Source organism: Helicoverpa zea, chromosome 20 (genome assembly GCF_022581195.2).
Source record: "Helicoverpa zea isolate HzStark_Cry1AcR chromosome 20, ilHelZeax1.1, whole genome shotgun sequence".
Lineage (NCBI taxonomy): Eukaryota > Metazoa > Arthropoda > Insecta > Lepidoptera > Noctuidae > Helicoverpa > Helicoverpa zea.
Genome location: NC_061471.1, coordinates 2,178,664 through 2,198,009, shown reverse-complemented (window position 1 = coordinate 2,198,009; position 19,346 = coordinate 2,178,664). Strand labels below are relative to the sequence as shown.

At 35.0% G+C, this 19,346-nt stretch overlaps 2 protein-coding genes across 2 annotated transcripts; both read right to left on the bottom strand.

Moving 5' to 3' along the window:
- Positions 1-187: 187 nt before the first annotated feature.
- LOC124639922 (zinc carboxypeptidase-like) lies at positions 188-5,540 on the bottom strand. Its single transcript, XM_047177425.1, has 8 exons — positions 5,209-5,540; positions 4,238-4,450; positions 3,727-3,919; positions 2,992-3,070; positions 2,684-2,886; positions 1,398-1,482; positions 969-1,023; positions 188-423 (listed from the first exon to the last, which is right to left on the bottom strand). The coding sequence occupies exons 1-8, from the start codon at positions 5,493-5,495 to the stop codon at positions 189-191; spliced, it is 1,350 nt and encodes a 449-aa protein (XP_047033381.1). The 5' UTR covers positions 5,496-5,540; the 3' UTR covers position 188.
- A 999-nt stretch (positions 5,541-6,539) lies between these two features.
- LOC124640295 (zinc carboxypeptidase-like) lies at positions 6,540-9,516 on the bottom strand. The gene is made up of 7 exons (XM_047178007.1): positions 9,265-9,516; positions 8,608-9,027; positions 8,277-8,361; positions 7,768-7,970; positions 7,508-7,592; positions 7,353-7,407; positions 6,540-6,790 (listed from the first exon to the last, which is right to left on the bottom strand). Exons 1-7 carry the CDS (start codon positions 9,514-9,516, stop codon positions 6,562-6,564), a joined length of 1,329 nt encoding a protein of 442 aa, XP_047033963.1. The 3' UTR covers positions 6,540-6,561.
- Positions 9,517-19,346: the final 9,830 nt, after the last annotated feature.

Sequence of the window (19,346 nt, the reverse complement as noted above, 5' to 3'; positions counted from 1 at the left end):
GTTTTTAGGGCTTCAAATTAAAGTAAGACAACATAGGAAAAATGTTGAGACCAAAAATAGCCTTGGAGATCAAGAAGAAATTACAAACAAAATGCTAATGATATAATAAGTGAAGTTGAAATCCGTTTGTTAAAAGCAAAAACTACTAATAATACTGTAAAGAAAGGGAAAATAAAACAACGCCTAATTCAATCAAACCAAACTATAATAAATAAAAACGTATTAAAAAATATTACAATCTTGTCCATAACAAACGCCGGTCTAGCTGAGTCCGTAACTCGTAGCTCTGTGAATTTGTCTCTTCTGGGACTCAGAAGAGATAAAACACCATCCATAGTTTCTTGACAAGTCGGAAGGATTTTATTGGGAGGCAAAGCAAAGCCGTGAAAGCCATTGTCCCTTAATTCAAACGTGACCACATAGCTGCAAAAAAAAGCAAAAGTCAAATATTATTTGTATAACAAAAGGTGTAAAATATGCTCATCTTAAAAGAAGTAAAGTATGCTGTTTTTTTCGTCTTTGGTTAGGCAGACAATTATAGCAACAAAAGATATAAAAAATAAGGAACCACTATGAGAAAAAACCGGCCAAGTGCGAGTCGGACTCGCTCACGAAGGGTTCTGTACCAGAGCAAAAATTAGCAAAAAAAAAAAAACAAAATATTTATTTTATTCTAGTTTTCAGTATTTGTTGTTATAGTGGCAACAGAAATACATCATCTGTGAAAATTTCAGCTCTCTAACTATCACGGTTAATGAGATACAGCCTGGTGACAGACGGACGGACGGACCGAGAAGCGAAAACAATAGGGTCCCGTTTTACCCTTTGGGTACGGAACCCTGATAAAAATGAACATAAATTTAAGCCATTTAGGAACTTGGAATAAATATTTAAAGTAATTTGTGGCTATATGTATGACAACTAGAATTAACTCTACGGTGTTAGAATAACAATTTATCAATACTTACGGCACCCTCAATCTCCTTTTGACCCAACAACCGCTTACGCCTGATGTCACATAGCCTGTTGCAAATAAAACTCTCTTATAATTATTGTGGTAGTGCTGTATATCTAAAGGTATATTCAGGCTATGTGAGGCATACGCCACGAATTACAAGATAAGCAGCTCCATGTAAACTTCAGTACCTACTAGTTAAATCCCCTCAGACTGAAAGCCTCAACATCATCTGCTTGGTCTTTTCCCAACTATGTTGTGGTCGGCTTCCAGTCTAACCAGATGTAGCTGAGTACCAGTGTTTTACATGGATCGACTGCCTGATCTGACCATCTCAACACAGTTACCCAGACAAAGCATAGTTGGAAAAATGATAGGAATAGATGGAAGATGTTGATGAATTGTATCTCCATATTATTAAAAGAAAATATGTTTGTCTTACCAACGGTATCGTAGGCAGTTCCAACAGTGTATTGAGTGTTAAACCTTTGAGCAATTTTCGTTTTGGCATCGTTGCACATATTTTTCTGAAAAAGAAGCCATTTTTAAATAGGTTCAATCGTACATACGTGTGAATTTCCAAAAGATGTAGGTATAATAAAGGATAAAACATATTTGGTGACAAATGGCGCAGAAACCAATAGACATAGACAAAAAATATAAATTGTACGTAGGTTATAGAAGAGGCTGAATGCACCCAAAACACAAAAAGAGAAAGAGAGAGAAGCCTGTGGACGCGACGTTCGTAACGTTCGTAACATCGTATAAATTATTAATAGCTTTAAAATGAGTTAAGTAATCAAAAATAAAAATTAACCAAGTTCTGTATTTACATTTATGGACTCGTTAATGTTACAAAGGACAATGGGCGATTCCGGTCCAAATGTCCACCACGAACGAGACCTATATGGCTAGATAGCCCGTTAAATGTAGAACATTTTTTGTTATGAAAGTAAAAAAAAATATAATGCCAGAAAAAAGTTATAGCAAAATCAAATACAATATTTTATAGATTTTTCAATTTAATTTTTCAATTACTTTTCGTGATGTTCGATTTTTGTACTTTCTGTAACTTCTGACAAAATAGAATTGTTAATTATTACAAAGAAGACACCACCAGTTACATCGAACTTTCTTAGATCCAGGAACCGCTGAGTATATTCAAGCACTTCTGGCGCCTCAATTGGTTAGTGATTCGTACATCCATCGGGCAAAAAATATGGGCTGTTTATATACAAATGTGTCTTACTCATCTTAGTTTTAGATAAAGTGCGGAAATGGAAGTGGAATAAAATAAAAAATAATAATGATAACATACAAAAACTACCGAAAATAAAGAATACATTTTTGGCTCTAACTTTTTTTTGGCATTGTTTTTTTTTTAACTTTTGTAGTAAAAGTTACTCTAAATTAAGTGGACTATTTACATAATTATATAGGTCTCGTTCGTGGTGGACATTTGGACCAAATCTCATACATTCTTGCCCAATCTCCTTTTATCAATGCACGTTGATAAGTAATAGACATATTTTTGTTGCAAGATCATTTTTTTTAGATAACTTTTCGAGAACGTGTTTTGAAATTATCAGGGTTCTCAGAAATGTGTTCAAGATTAAATTTTTTTTTTTCACCGTCTAAAACTGCATAGATTTGGTCAAAAAAATGTTTGAGACAAGCAATTTCGGCATGCAGCGCCTTAAGAAAATGCTTAGGTCGATAATGACTCACCACTTCATCAAAATTATCCTCGTGATACTTATTATTGGCATAAGGTATGATCATATACTGCCCATATGAGTGAAATGCAAAGTAATATTCAAGGGCCTCTCTCTTTGACATAATGAAGTTAGCCATCGAGTTGGATTCCCTTTCAGAAAATGCATATGGCCCACAGTATATTTCCGACTGCTTGTTGAATTTAACACCCACAGCTGGAAAATAACAATCAGATGTTATACTAAACATTACTTGGTAGTTTATTTCAAAATATTTATAAAATCAAAGCATCTTGGAAATCAAAGAAAAAAAAATCTTACTCCCAAAAGCATGGTCGAAGTTGCGATTCAAATCAACTCCGAATCTCCCGTCATGGCGATTTTTTCTCCATAGTCGATCCTGAATTGAAAAGATATAGTTTTGATAGCTTCAAAGAAAGATGTAAGGAAGAAACAAAACAGTCGTGATGATCTAATGATTAAAGCCCTCGTGACTAGTGTACGAGACTGCAGGATCCACCTAGGCTAAAGTTCAACTTAGACACCGATGACTGAGTAAAGGTGAAGGAAAACATCTGGCAGAAACCTGAAAATTATAAGTCTTAAATTGCTAATCCACCTTGAGCAAACGTGGCGATAAATGCTCAGTGGGACAATGAAAAGACTAATGATGATGTCCATAAAGTTCAGTCTATTTGATTGCCTCGTTGGCCGAGTGGTCGCAAGCGCGGCTGCTATACCCGAGGTCTCGGGTTCGATTCCCGGGTCGGGCCGAAATCGCTTTGTGGGTTTTCTAAAACTTGCACAAAGCCTGTCTGGAAGTCGGTGATTTATTCACTCGTGTATCGGAGAGCACGTTAATGTTGCTCCTGCGCCTGATCCCTTTCCGGTCGTGTCGGATTGCCATCCCATCGGGTTATGAGAGTGAAGGAATGCTCAAATGCGCAAATGCTTGTGCACTATAATATGTCCTGCGCAGCTGGCTGATCTCCTTATATGAGAACAGCCGCCGTGGCCGAAATCGGCCGTGGACGCCATTATTATGATTTTAAATACCTCTACATGACTGAACTCATATCCATCAGGGTTCAGAATTGGTATAAAGAACCACTCGTACGTCAATGCTATTTCCTTGAGTACCATATTATTTGAACTAGGAGCTTTTATAATCTGATGGATAAAATATGTGACGAAAGCCGGAGCTATCCACTCTCTGGCGTGGATACCACCTTCAACGATGACTCTAGATCTGCAATTGAAGAAGGTGTCATTTGAACATCTTTGACAGTCGTTACGGGTCGTCAGAAGCCATAAAATCGGACAACCGGTCTTATCAAAGGGTATTGGGTTGTTCGGGAAACTGGGTTGAGGAGATCTGATAGGCGGTCGACCCAACATAGTCGAAAAGGCTGGAGTCATATAATATTTTTAAACTCAAAAACGACTGAACACATTTACAGAGGTATTCTCTGATGCTTGTGGAAAGTCAAACGAATAACTGATGCTCGTGCAATGATACTACATACAACGAAAAAACCAGTAAACTATCAAACAGTTGAATAATTACCTATTCTTAGACCCTTTTAACAGGATCCTTACAGACATTATATCTCTGTTCTCATAGGTTCTCCCGATGCTGTGAAGTTCCATTTCCGAAGGATGAGCCTTGGCCAGGTCTCTAAGCCACTGGTATATGTCTTCAGTTCGATAATAACTGTACCAGTCAAAGGAATCCATCTTTCTTCTGATGTAAGTTTTTACTGTCTGCATGTCAAAGGCCCTGAAAGAGTTTTGGGACTGGGTGTAACCGATTATAGACTCTATCACCTAAACTGAAAGTTGCTTTTGGTAATGAGCTAATTTTGCGTTGCTATCACATATTGGATGATTATCTTAAAAAATATATATATTTTTATGTATATTGTTGATGTACCTTATTAAAGAAATAAATCTTTTCTGGCGGGATTTTTCCTAGTGTTTAAATAAAATTGGTATTTGGTGGTCCAATGTATATAGGCTTTGATAACGGGTACAAGAGTCACTGAATAAAAACAGTATTGGGGTTTAGATAGGGAGACAGGAAAGATGAGCGGCGATGAGAACACGAAGACAGAAACGTATTCGTACCCCGCACATCCGCCTTGTGGCGCGCTATTTTATTAGGAAATTTTACGTTATGGCACCTCCGCTAGTCATTTTGTACTCCATAGCTTAACCGTTTACAATAAAAGAGCGAATAATTTACATAAAAGAGTGTTAAAATTCAATACAATAATATGTATTCACAAAATCACCCAAATATCTAGCTAAACTGGATTATAGATTAGATATAACACTATCATTTACTATCACTAAAATTCTGCCCTTTCATTCGTAACCTTGGGGTATTCTAATAAGGTAAATTTATATGATATAAATTATCACACGGATACATAAAAAAAATTGTAGAATACCAAATGGCTTCATATTATTCATATCTTTCATGTCATCTTTAAAAAGTTTTAGTCTGGTACTAAGTTAAGCGAATGGCGGACTTACTTCTGAACATCTACAATCATAGTGGTCAAATACAATCCAAGGTTGTTGGCTTCCTTCAAAAAGACTGGTTTGACCTCAGGACTGACCACAAAATCCACAGGCTTATACAATAATCCAGGTTCCCTCCAGAAATTTACATCGTACATCTTCGTCAAATTCATGAAAAATTTCAAATGGGCATCTTCGACTGGAATACCTCTATACAATGTATAATTATAATACTTTCTACAATCACAATAATTTATATAAAACGTAAATATTATAAAAAATCCAATATTCGGATGCATTTTCGTTGATTTTCAATCATGAATTTATGAGTATTAACATTTTACTAATTGGTTTACCACGACCTTTGAGATTTCACATTTTCACTTGAAAGATGACATTATACGTCACATGTATTTTCATTATTTGAAGCACAAAAAAGTATTAATTATAAGTTTTTATTCGTATGCATAAGGAAACTATAAAACCTTTTTCAGCTGAAATAATCATATCGATAAGGTCTGTAGATTAGTCTATGTGTACAAGAAAAAATTCAGAGACCTCAGTAAACTAGTGTGATTTTACACACACCCTTTGGTTATAGGTACAATTTGAAGTAGAACTTAAAAAAATAAAGCGTATTAGTAAATTCACATCATCGGCATACTCCTTGCCGTACCAACTGGTACCATCGGTGTACGACATAGAATTACAATTTCTTCTCGTACTATCGACTGAAATTTTAATAAGCCACCATGAAATGTGTTATTAAATCCGAAGCCTTTTCTCCTGTAGCTCTTCCTCTTAGAATATCCCTCCTGATAAAACAGAAACCAGATCAATAAATTTTTCAACAGCCACAACTAAGAACGGTTAGGTAACCAATGCAGTACTTGGTGCCTGGCCAATCAGCAAGTAAGAGCATCTAAGATCCCATAATGACGACCACCAGTATCGTTACGGTCTGATTTGTAACCCTTCAGTTAATTGCTGGTACAATCTTATCTAAGACTAGGTTAAATTTAGAGGCATGCGGCGTTTGGTTAGCGAATCTTAACTAAACTTGGCAGAGGAAGTGGTGTAGGGAAGAAGTAATGTCTGGTTGAAAAATGGTGGTTCAGGAAATAAATGATAATTGCATCGTATTATCGTACTATTCAAGAGGCTTTGTAGTGCCAGTTTTTGAAGCGTGGTTACCTAAAAAAACAGGTTACTTCTTCTTTATTCATTTTGAAAATGAATCAGTCAATAACACATCTATATTGGTACCTACAGCTGTTCTTGCAAAAAAACATACTTACAAATTATCATATTATCAGCGAAGTTAGGCATAAAAACTCTGGGGCTAAACAACATAATACAAAATCTTTATTTTAAAAGTAATAATAATATAAAATTAACAGTACAAAATAAACTCAGAACAGTCCCTCTCAACGTTTGCGCTCTATTGAAGAGGTTCAGCCGAACCCGCCTCGGCTTTGCAATCATGAGCTCTGTGAGACCAGCGATGGATTCCTCACATGTGGGAAGGATCTGGGCTGGTGGGAGCGCGTAACCGTAGGTACCGTTGTCACGAAGAAGGAAGGTGAAGACATATCTGGGGAGAGAAAGTAAAATTCAGGTAAATTATGTGTATGTAATTATATCAAGCTAAATGTCAAGTAATCTGCAGGAATCTTGTCTCCCTGCTATCTTTGTAATCCCCGCTAATTTTCAACCAAATAGGTTCAGTCGTTCTTGAGTTGTGAATACTGTAACTAACTTATTTAGAAGGGCTGAGCAAATATTTAATAACGTTATTAAATATTACGTCTGCCCATCTGTAGGATTCACGAAATCTAGTTCAGTATCTCAAAAATTGTTCAAGGTACATACAGTTTTTCGTCTTCCCTCAAAAATATACGGGCACGTCCAATCCGACGACGCTTTGGTGCATTCTTCAGCTCCAATTTCCGTTTTTGATATATCCTTCGAGTTTTGGAGATCATGTTTACGTTTCATGACAAACATGAGAATCCGCAAAAATGGATGGACTTTCAAAAATTTGACAGAACCCATGAAGACTAAATTTTGGTCCAAAATTTCTTTTCTAAGATTAAGAACACAAATTCGGGGGTCAGGGAAAAATATGATGTGATAATGGTAAAATATATAATTACCTGACACCGTGAGTTTTCTTCACCCAACTAGCACTGTTGCCAGAAATGCGAAGGCCTATAATGATAGAACAAGTGTCATAGAATGTACTTCACTTCACATAAAATACCATTTTGATCTTTACAGTAATAATAATGCGGTTCATTTTAGAACTCACCTAAAGTATCATAAGTAGTTCCTACACTATATTTGGTGCCGAACATTTTGTAAATTTTCAATATGGCCTGTTTACCAAAATTCTCCTGAAAAATAAAAAACACCATAGTAAGAATATTTATAAAGGTTTGCGATTGTGAATTTTTCTGTGTTGGTAACAAGTTCCCTCACAGGGGAGAAAACATCTACTCAGTACCTAGCTATTTCACTATTTTCTATATTTCTATCTTCACTCATCAAACGAAATCACGTGAAACGTACCATCTCACCATAATTCTCTATATGTTTTATTCTGTCCGCAAAAGGTATAATAACTTTTTGACCATAGGCGTGAAAAGAAAAATAAAATCGAAGATTATGTTTCTTATCCGTGATGAAGTCTGCCAAAACTCTTGTCTCTGGTTCAGAAAATGGATGAGACCCACAAAAGTAGTCGTCTTTCGGATCGTGACTCGTGCCGTATTCTAAAAAAACATATGACAGTATGAATGATGTTCTTTCGGGAGAAATAAATGCTATTTACTTTCTATTTTTAGAGTTTGATATAGACAGCATTGAAGGTATTTTACTAGCAGAGCCTTCAACAGACTAGGCTTTGTTAGGAAATTAAACCTGCAGCTCACCCAAAAAGAACACTTTACAAGATTTTTATTCAATCGATAAGATATTTCTAAATATTGTTAGGTAGAAAAAAGTTAAGAAGAAAGAATTTATTTATTTTGGATCTGGTAGATTAACTTTCTTTCTTCTTAACTTCTTAATTTACTTACTTCCAAAATTGTAGTCAAAATTCCTGTTCAGATCAACACCGATACCAGTGTTTGTCACTCTTCTGTTTCTTCTCCATAATCGATCCTAAAATGCAAGATTCTTTAAAACAACAGAAGAAAATTTCTGAAACCCAGAATCTATTCAAAAAGAAGGAAACCTAAAATATGATACTAAAGATGTTATAGAAAAAAATTATAAACTGACAATAGCAACATTATGCTTTTGAAAAGCATACACTTGGATATTTAAAATATATTACGCATGGAGCATCAGACTTAAATGTACCATCAAAAACCTTTTTATCATCTAGCCGAATATTTCAGAACTTACCACTGTCTGACTGTACACATAACCATCAGGATTGATAATCGGAATAATATACCAATCATACTTCTTCCCCAATTCGTGCATCCTCCAATGTTTCGTGTCATTCTGGACTACCAATTGATCCAGTAAATACGTTACAAATTCCACTGCAATCCACTCGTTTCCATGAATTCCACTTTCGACAATCACCTTGTATTTGTTACCACGTTTTCTGATACACATAGCGTAAATCTCACGTCCTTCTGCAGATTTTCCTATTGACTGCAACTCAACAATGTTTGGGTATTTCACGGCTATGTCAGTAAGCCATTGGTAGATATCTTCTAAAGTGTGGTAGTAGTCCCAAGTGAAAGTTTCTGTTTTTAGTCGCAAGTATTTTCTGACTTCTTGATCTTTGAATGCTCTGAAAATAGCCAAGGAAGACTAATGGATCCTTACTTAATATTGTAAATATGAAAGTAACTTTTTCTGTCTATCGAGACAAAATTATTGAACTAGAACGTAACGAAGGGGTACTTTAAAATACTTTATAGATTTTAATAATACTTGACAGTAATCGAGTTCATACATAAAAATAACATAAGCCCTTTGATCCCGAAGCGGAAAGTAGGGCCCAAAAACTAGAAAATTGGATTACCTTTCAACATCAGGCAACATAACCTCAGTTTTCAATTTGAAATGATTAGCTCTTTCAAGGAACATGTCTTTATCAGCAGGACTAACTATAAACTGCACATCTTCATACAATTTGTAAGGTTTCTTCCAAAACACCATGTCTATGTATTTCTGTTTATCCAAGTTTTGTAGAAACTTCAAGTGATCTGCCTCTGTAGGCGTTGTCGAATACAGTGTGAAGTTACTATAGTTCTTGCTCTGACAAATACGCACGTTGTACATAAGGATTACTATCATTCCTAAGATTTTTGCGTTCATTATTGTTATATTTTTTTACGATAATTTCCATGTGTATGGCGTATGATTTGTTATTTATTCTGACATTTCTTCGTCCTTTGTGGTTGACGTTCAAACTGCTTGTCATTTCTAGAAGAAAGGTTAGGTTTTGCTGTGTGGGTTAAATAAATCCTTTATTGTTGGTAAAAATAGGCAAATAGTATTTTTTTCATTTAATGTAATGATGACAAACGCTAATCACCTCTAGCAGTGACGAGTCCTGAGCGTTATCAATAGGATAACCTATGTTAATTGCTGATTGCCGTTATCATAACTGAACTATCCATAATGCTGACTTTGCACATCACTGTCTTTCAATAACAAATACTTATCTACTAAATTCAGATATACTCGGGTATAATTTTAGCACCCAAAAATCTTCTAAAACATATAGCCGTTCCCAAATCCACTTGAAACAGGATTACTCCATAATTTCAGAAATTTTCCCTTTTATAGCAAAACTTGAGAATCCTTTTAAGTATCTGTCACTTGGCGTTGGGACAGTTGATTAAGAAGTTAAATAAAAATGTAGTCCGCAGACGTGTAATAGGAAAACTTTGTTCTGACATTTCAACTTGGCAGTTTAAACTGATAATGCCTTTGGTAGGTGTTGATCGGTTAAGCTGAGATTTTATTTCTGATTTTTTTCCGCATTATTTTTATAAAAGGAACCTTTACGTGAAAGCCATGCCCATATAAAAATTTGGGTATAAGTCAGGAGTTTTCGACATTGTACATAATTTTGTTCAGTATAGTTTAACAACTGTACAGGTAATTCTGATTATTAAGCAAGGTCTCAAATACACGTTATATGTACCTATATAATTGGTATTTATTTCACTATTAATAGCTTCTGAAAAACCACATAATATCTTCATCACTGTCATCCTCCTCCTATCTTTATCAAAATGTTTATTTAGGTTCGGCGTAGCATGTTTTTTCTTCCATAATCCTCTATCTATCATCACCTCCAAAACAATTACAAGATACAGTAATCACAACATTTTCTTACCAGCCACAAGATTTCCACCTCACCAAACATCTCATTCAATTACCCACCCACAGCCACAGTACAATTACACAAACTACGGTATCATAATATAATTAACTAAGAGTGTATCAAGACCAGATGCAGCTGCAAACAGTTGGACTCATTAAAACTTGCGTCTTAATGAAAATAAGCGAACTGTCAACTGTAAGTTTGGAAATAATGTGCCGACTCGCTTTTGTTTGTAAGACTTTGACTGTCGTTTATTTGTGTGATGAAGTCTTGATAAATTGCCTTGTTGCGCGAATGGAGTTTAGTTTTGTTCATTTTTGTTGCTCGTCAGATAACTTTGCTGCTCTGAAGTTGGCTAGCTAGTGACTTTACGTTATGTTTCTTAAATTGAAAATATCTTTGAAATTCTCTAGGATCCTCAGTAACACCTCCTCCACCCTTTCCTTAATTATGGTGTAGTCAAAATGCTTTATCAGGTTTAGAGCATCGATTCAGCTTTGAAAGGTGATCAAACTAACATTCGCATTAATTAAAGTTTAGTAACTGTCTATTGACCTAAATTGCATCTTATTGATTTCTGACACTTACGCGAATATTAGACATTTAAATAAAACTACTTTTACGGATTTTATCGCGTTATATTAATATTATTTAATCCCGACGTTTCGAATCCTTTACAGCATCCATGGTCACGGGCAGACTAAGGTGTTGGTCGTCTTGATATACTAGTTATAAACAGCTACCCTACATTTTGTTGATTATTATTGACAATCCGATTCACGCAAAACGAGCTCACTGTATCCATAGGTCGAGCAGTTGTAGGCTTGGATTTTGATTTAATAGTTTCTATGATGGGATTCCAAGCAGGTGGTATGCACCAGCCATCTTCTCTATTGAAATTTGGATGTTTTTTAATTTCAATAGCCTCGCGAATCATCCTAGGTAGGAATCGGTTTTCTCTTGCAAGGACTTGTGGTTTATCAAATCTGATGTAATGCTGGGCCTTGTCTAGTGTGTGTTCACAAACTGCTGACTGTCTGGAACGGCGGTGTGTAAACGTCGGGATTAAATAATATTAATATAACGCGATAAAATCCGTAAAAGTAGTTTTATTTAAATAAATTGCATCTTCTTTAACAACTTCAAAACAAGGAGGTCCTGTATTCTTTTCTCGACATTTTATTGTTTCTGATGCCTTCACCCTATCTGATCATACTGATATCTATAACCATCCTATCATAAAGAACAAAGGACACAATAGACCAGAACCTTAGATTCATCTTAAGACAAACGGCCAATATTCCCCTTCACTACAAGATCAGTCTAATTATTATTAAAATATACAAAAAGCCCAATTCTCCCTAAGTGGTGGGGACTGTCCCAATTGCTTTGAATTTATTGTTACCCCATAAATCTGCTCGCCCTTTTCTGCTTCATTAAATATCATGGAAAATATTTAATAAGGCGGAATAATTTTACGACGCACCACGGTCTACTGTTATCCTTTATTTTTCTTTCAGATTGTTATATTGTGTTTCTTGAAGCAAATAATATAGAGCTTTGTATTTGGCACAGTCGAGATAGATAAATCTTGAAATAATAAATTTTAGGTTACATTATTAAAGTCAAAAACCGGCCAAGTGCGAGTCGGACTCGTGCACGAAGGGTTCCGTAAATTACAGTTAAATCAACCTATCTCAAAAACTATAAGAGATACTTTGATCAAACCAAAAATCGTTGAAAGAGTTAATTAGCATGCATCACCTCTATTTTTTTTAGAATTTTATACCCCGTAGTTATAAAAATAGAGGGGGGGGGACATACTTTTTACGACTTTGAGAGCTGATATCTCAAAAACCGTTCACTTTAAGAAAAATGTTTTTTAGAAAACTTTATATCATTTTAAAAGACCTTTCCATTGATACCCCACACGGGTATGTACATCGAAAAAAAAAATTTCATCCCTCAGTTACATGTATGGGGGGCCCCACCCCCAATTCTTTTTTTTACTATTTAGTGTCATATTTTTGTAGCGGTTCATACAACACATATTCCCATCAAATTTCATCACTGTAGTACTTATAGTTTCCGAGTAAATCGGCTGTGACAGACGGACAGACGGACAGACGGACAGACGGACATGACGAAACTATAAGGGTTCCGTTTTTGCCATTTTGGCTACGGAACCCTAAAAATGGGATTTCAAAGACAGTATCATCATCAATGAAGCAAAGTTGTAAAACACTGGAACTCAGTTGCATTCGGTTAGACTAGAAACCAAAACATATATATAACAAATAACAAAGAAGAATAGAACAATTACATAAAAAGACATCAGAGCCTCATACACAATAACCCCACTATTAAAATACGCCGACGTCACAAAACAATTAAACAAATTACAAAAACACAATCAACTTCCGAAACCCACTAAACGCATCCAATAAAATTCGTCACACGTCAAAAGGGCCCTTGCCAACAATTAATAAATTCATATTAACAATAACTCATGCTAATTACAATACATTAGTTGACTAGCAAGGGCGTGTACACACTGGTAATCAACTAAAACAATGGACATATTTCACCCGCACGTATGAGATGTGATCTATAAGCGTAATGCGTCATGTCTGACACTCCCCTAAACAGAAACTATAGTGTCAGTTTGGTAGGTCTGTTACTGTTATGTCACTTTTGTTTGGTACTGTGTGTAGTATAATAGTGTAAAATATCAAAATTACTCAATAAAAATAAAAAAAATCTGTGGATTACTTCAAAATATATTATGATAAAAATTTGATTTTCTAAAAATTCTTTTACAACTTTTTGAACTCGGGTGATTTTGTAGTCTTAATATGAATAATAAAGCACAATGGTAAAAGATCCAAACTGAAGCTAAGTACCAAAATATATACAAAATACCCAATAGTATTTAGTTTTTTATCACTAAAACAATTTATTAATGATTTAAAAGTTTCTTTAAACATTCGATCAGCTTTTGCCCGACCAACTAATAAAAGTACCTAAAAAAAAATATTAACATTTATTGGTATAGAAACATGCCCTATTAAACAGTGTCAGGATGGTAACAACCCATTTCATAAAAGCCTAGTCATACTCATATAATTTTAGTAGCGTCACATAATGACTTGATGTGACAACCCTAAGGATTGGCCCGTGAATTTCAGCTAAAAATAACTGACCGTTTTTTGGGTAAAAGTTTTTTCAATTACCTTTATGAAAGTGCGAAATGATTTATGTTTCAAGTATATCATATTTACATGGGCGTGTTATATTATTTACAAGCCGTTTTCCCGCGGTTTCACCCGCGTCCCGTGGTAACTACTGCCCGTACCGGGATAAAATATAGCCTATGTTACTCGTGGATAATGTAGCTTTCGAATGGTGAAAGAATTTTTAAAAACTGTCCAGTAGTTTTTGAGCCTATTCATTACAACCGAACAAACAAAGTTTTCCTCTTTATAATGTTAGTATAGATAATTTAACACATAAAGTTTTTGAGAAATCGAAACCAATATTGACTTGAACTTGCAGTTGACCAACAAGATTATTAAGTTTATGTTGTATTCTATTCTCTGCAATCGAGTAAAAAGTAGCCTAATGTCCTTTCTCATGTTCTAGATGATATTTTACCTAAATTATATTTTAACAATCTAGAAGTTTTGGCAAGGGAGAGTCAAGGCTATTTCCCAAAACCTATCAAACTCACAAACCCTAAACTTTCAATTGACTCACGAGACCAATAGTGTATTGTTATTAAATATTAATTTAGTTATTATTAAAATAATCGTTGCCTGTTAACGATGCTTCTCTTCATACCGAAAATGACGAATTCCCAATAGCTAAATGATGCGTGATTTTCCAAAAAAGCCGTGAAACGGACGTGTTAATAAATCTTCTGTAATGCCCAATGATAAATAATTTACCGAGGGGTTTATTTGGTAAAGAATTCTGATTTCAAAGTTCAACGTTTTAAGGTTATTATTGTGTTGCTAATAGACGCAACTCTTCATGACAAAGGATGGTTCGTCCAATAAAAATAATAAAATACCTACCTAAAAAATTCTGATAAAAACCTTGAACGGCCAAAAAATTGAATTACCTACTTATTAGCATTAATTTATATGAAGTAACTCGTTGTTGACTCTAATTCAAATTTTGCTGAGTGAATGTAGAGATTAAAATTCACTCATATGGTTTAAACGCTTCTTAAAAACGAGATATTTATTCCTTACTATTATTGTAAATAGAAAACTTACTCTGTCTGTCTGTCACACTTTTTTGGTAAAATATCTTAACCGATTTTAGAGGGTACTTATAGAACGTTATTTTTTGTTTATGCGAAACCTGATACTCCTATCTAGTATTTTTATGTAAAGAATCTATGTACGAAATTTCAAAACCGTATCATGAAAAGTCACAAAGTTATAAGCTTGTTAAGTTACGGGACTGTCCGTAAAAATACATAATCACCACAAAACGCACACATGCCGCGCAACGCGATAGCACTGTGCGCTCGCGCCCGCTATGAACTCGCCGTGACCTTCGTTGTGCGAGAATAAATACCTATTTGTGGTGTCCAACATTCAAAGTTTTTTAGATAATTTTGGGAAAAAATATAACATGGTGTAAAAACTATTGGAATCGATTCAGTTACTGATTCTGAACAAACTAAATTCAGGTTTCGCACAAACAAAAAATAACGTTGTATAATCTACACAGCCCATTAGAAGACAGGCTTTTTATCTGGGTGCAGAAAATAATTCCCGCGGAAAATATGTGAAATCGCGAGGAAAACGCAATACCCACTTTATTTATTGTTAAATATGTTCAGAATTATTACTATAGAATCTACATTTTCACACCAAATTCATACCACCTGCAAGCATAAACGATTTTGAAACGCGCGCAAAGTAGCTCTACTTAAAACCGTATAATCCGAACGATATTCTTACCGCATGGTGGTGATCTAATTCCTAAAGCAGTTTATAAACTAAGCCGGGATCGAGCAACTTTCCGCCACACTAACAATGTGGACTGGGAAACTTCAATCTGACTAAAATTTTGGCATCCTTGCGGTGTTCCCGAATAGTTTCACTTGAAACAATTCCTTATTAATCCTTAACTATGTTGCAAGGTCGCTTGTTAGTTTCTTTGTGCGTTTTTGGCTTAGATTATTTTACCAACTAGAAACGCCATTGCAATACCTTCTCCTCTGCCGAAAACACCAGAGCATTGCTTTCTTTCGCACTCGTAAGTAAATGCGTGCGAAGTTTATTCTTTTCTGAGCGTGTGTAACAATGTGATCGAAGATATATGAGTGAGTTATTAGGCCTCGGCCTCGAATTTTGCGGGCAGCGCGCGGGGCGGCAGCGGCGGCGGCGCGGGAGCGGCAGGATCTTACGCGTATATTCATATGGACCGGCCCTCGAATACAGCGGCGCGGGAGCGGGCAACGAGCGGTGCACTCGGTGACCACCCGCGCCGCCGCCGCTGCCGCCCCGCTGCCCGCAAAATTCGAGGCCTTACTATTTGTTGCCTTGCCTTACACCGCGTATAAACTGTCAGACGTTTTTGCAGATAGATTTCTGCTCACGGCATGTCCAGTTGGTTGAGTGTTCTAAGGTTTTAGGGTAGTAATTATAAGGTTTTGTGCCTTTTCTAGAATAAATGTAAGCGTAATGAGGAGAGAGAATATTGTGGTGCAAAGCTCTGTAGTTGTGACTAAAATGCTGCTGGTATAATTATTATAAAATTCCGAGTATTTTGTGCGCATCATTTCGTTTTGTTCTACTTCATTTGTTGGTTAGTACATTTAAAATTCGCAAACTATCGTGGATTCTAGGTATTTAGTGGAAGTTGAGCAAGGGTAAAATACTAATTCGTGTGAGTTTAGAGATGGTGTTACGAGTGTTGATAGTTTTCACGGGAAATAGATCTACATCAATCTAACGTAATTTGTCAAACAACATTATGAAGTAAAATACCTATAGTATAGCATCGAATATTTAAAAATATATATTTTATGTATAAAAACAAAATACATACAATTCTATCAATAGTCTATATTAATTCAGTATGAAAATTGCCTATGTAACTGAGCCTTCTTCACTGATCGTAATGAATTAGAAAAAGAATAACCAACCAAATAACCAAAACATTAACATTAGAAACACTATTAACAACTAAAACTATAAATTATACGAACCTCAGCTAATTAACCGAAACCGTTAACATTATTACCCTAAACATTTAACAAAAAATAATGAGGAAGTCACAAAGTTGCACATAATTACCGCGCCATTTTAGTGGTCCCAGGACAGTAAAATAATTTTGTGGGAAAAAAATTCAACACAAAAGTTTTGAACATCGCGATCGTTTCAACAAGTAAATGATTTACTAACGTTTTATTAAAATACTCAATTCTTTATAAGAATTTTATTATTTATTAACACTAACGAATTTTATCAATTTTATAAATTTTACTAATATTACAAACCACCTTATGTTTGTATGTTTGTTATTCTTTCACGCAAAAATGGCTAGACCGATTTGGTTGAAATTTGGTATGTAAATAGGTGATGATTTGACTGATTTGACACAAGCTACTTTTTATCAACACACCATGTGGACGAAGCCGCGGGTGGCAGCTAGTATATGTATATTAAATAAGAATAATAGCAATATTAGCAAATCGACACAACATAAAACTAGAATACGCTATTCTCCCTATATCCAAAACTATAAATTTTACTAACCTTAGATAACCGAAAAAAAGAAGTTAAGTAAAAAAATAAAATGAGGAAGTCACAAAGTTGCAGATAATGAGGGTTTTCGATACTTTTTCTGCCGCCAGGCGGCGCTTCGTATGCGTCAGGTCCAAACAGCTGTCAAATAGTATGGAATTGTAGGGTCCGAACTTATTGTTTATTGAAATTCTGTTATATTGGAAGTGTTATTGATTTTATTATGGACTACGGTCAGAATAAGGTTTCCGAACTAAAAATTGAGCTAAGAGAGAGGGTGCAAAAGTCACTGGTACTAAGGAAAAGCTTGTTGAAAAATTTGTTAACACAATATGATTTAGTTTTTTTTATTTACTCAACCTCAATAGTAAAACAATAATGCAGTGCTTTAATTATAAAATAAAAAAAAAACACTAAAATCGTTCACTATTCATAGTAAAGATAAGCACTTTGACAGTTACCTGGACCTGACGACTCGGTGCTGCCACCTCGTGGACGCCATTTTAGAAAACCCTCATTACCGCGGTGCGCCATTTTAGTGGCCCCAAGATAGTAAAAGAATTTTGTGGGAAAAAATATAAATAGGTGTGAAGTCCATATGTAGTGATTTGTGGTTGAAATATGCTAGTTTAGGGAGAAATTTTGGAATTCTTCGGTTTTAGAAAAACTTGTAAACATGAGTGATGAATGACTGAGGGGATATTATTTTTCAGTTAATGTATAATTTTTATTTAAAACTAGACTCAATTAGTGGTTTTACCTAGGTTGTTACTTCATCAATTAATAGGATATCTAACATTCAAAGTATTTTACAATTCGGACCAGTAGTTCAGCTCTTGTAAAGATTTTATGTATTTTCTGATAAAGGACAATGGGCACTTTGTATGGGATTTGGTACCCGCTCCAACAGTAACATATGATATATCATTAGAAAGGTATTTACGTGAAGAATAATAAAAACTATGGGGCTTGCCTCAATTAGCTGTCCGATCCGAGTGACGATAAAAATTGAATCGACATAGCAACAAGTATGTCATCCATATATGCAAAATCATTAAGAGGCATATGTCGTCAGTGTAATAATTTTAAACTAAGTTAATATACATCTTACATTGTTTGAGATACACTCTATTATAATCTAAAGATTGTAATAGTCTATGGAGTCTTACTACGGAAACACAATCGTCATCTGATTTGACAAAAGTTCAAAACATTTCTATTCATCTTTTCTTAAGAAGAAATTCATCATTTTCTCAGCACCTCTTGAGGAGCAAGATTGAGTCGTAATATGTACTATGTAAACATCGTCTTCTGACTTTTCAACTTTAATTGATTGTAGATACTGAAAGACTTTCATCAAATACATAAGCTAGTTCTGCGTGAACTGCAAAGGTTTTGCACAGTCTTTATTTAAAGCAGTGGGCAGGCAAACATTCTAGGAAGGCCAAATTCCAGTTTTTTTGTTACTTTACCAGTTTTTATTCAATACAGTTGGATTTAAGAACTACATCTACGTTGATGATTTATGAACATTACACATTCTATTGGTCGATGTCACGCGAAATGGACAAGGATTTGGGACTAGTCGTCATAGTAAACATTTTTTGCCTTGCCAAGACCTACGCAATGGTACTAAAATCAACACTGTTGGACAGGGTACCAAAACGCCCATCGTCCTTTAGTCTTCAAGAGTAGCATGGTAGTATTTTTTTTATGAATAATATTACTTTATTTGACACGAAACTGAGCGAAGCTTGCTTTTGATCAGATAGTTACTACAGTCTACAAACAGAATCAGCAATCAAAGATAATAATAGTAACAAAAGCCTATTCATTGTTAATTCGGAGCAGAACAGCTATGTGTTTTTACCTATTTTTCTGAAAATGTTTACCAATTAATCGTGGATTGCTATAACATATCTACGTTATCTAACCATTGATTTGCGATTAGAGGTCGAGTTTTGATATCAGCTCCATAAAAATAACGTCAAATTTCAATCTGTAATCGAAATACAATGGATAGA

Bases quoted from the DNA above. Each gene is read 5' to 3' on its own strand.
- LOC124639922 (XM_047177425.1), bottom strand. From the start codon at position 5,495: ATGCATCCGAATATTGGATTTTTTATAATATTTACGTTTTATATAAAT. The intron at 3,071-3,726 runs GTATTTAAAATC...TTTTCAATTCAG, and splicing joins ATGAGTTCAGTCATGTAGAG to GATCGACTATGGAGAAAAAA. The intron at 424-968 runs GTAAGTATTGAT...TTTTTTTTGCAG, and splicing joins AAAAGGAGATTGAGGGTGCC to CTATGTGGTCACGTTTGAAT.
- LOC124640295 (XM_047178007.1), bottom strand. From the start codon at position 9,516: ATGATAGTAATCCTTATGTACAACGTGCGTATTTGTCAGAGCAAGAAC. The intron at 8,362-8,607 runs GTAAGTTCTGAA...CTTGCATTTTAG, and splicing joins ATGTGTACAGTCAGACAGTG to GATCGATTATGGAGAAGAAA. The intron at 7,593-7,767 runs GTACGTTTCACG...TTTATTTTTCAG, and splicing joins TAGAGAATTATGGTGAGATG to GAGAATTTTGGTAAACAGGC.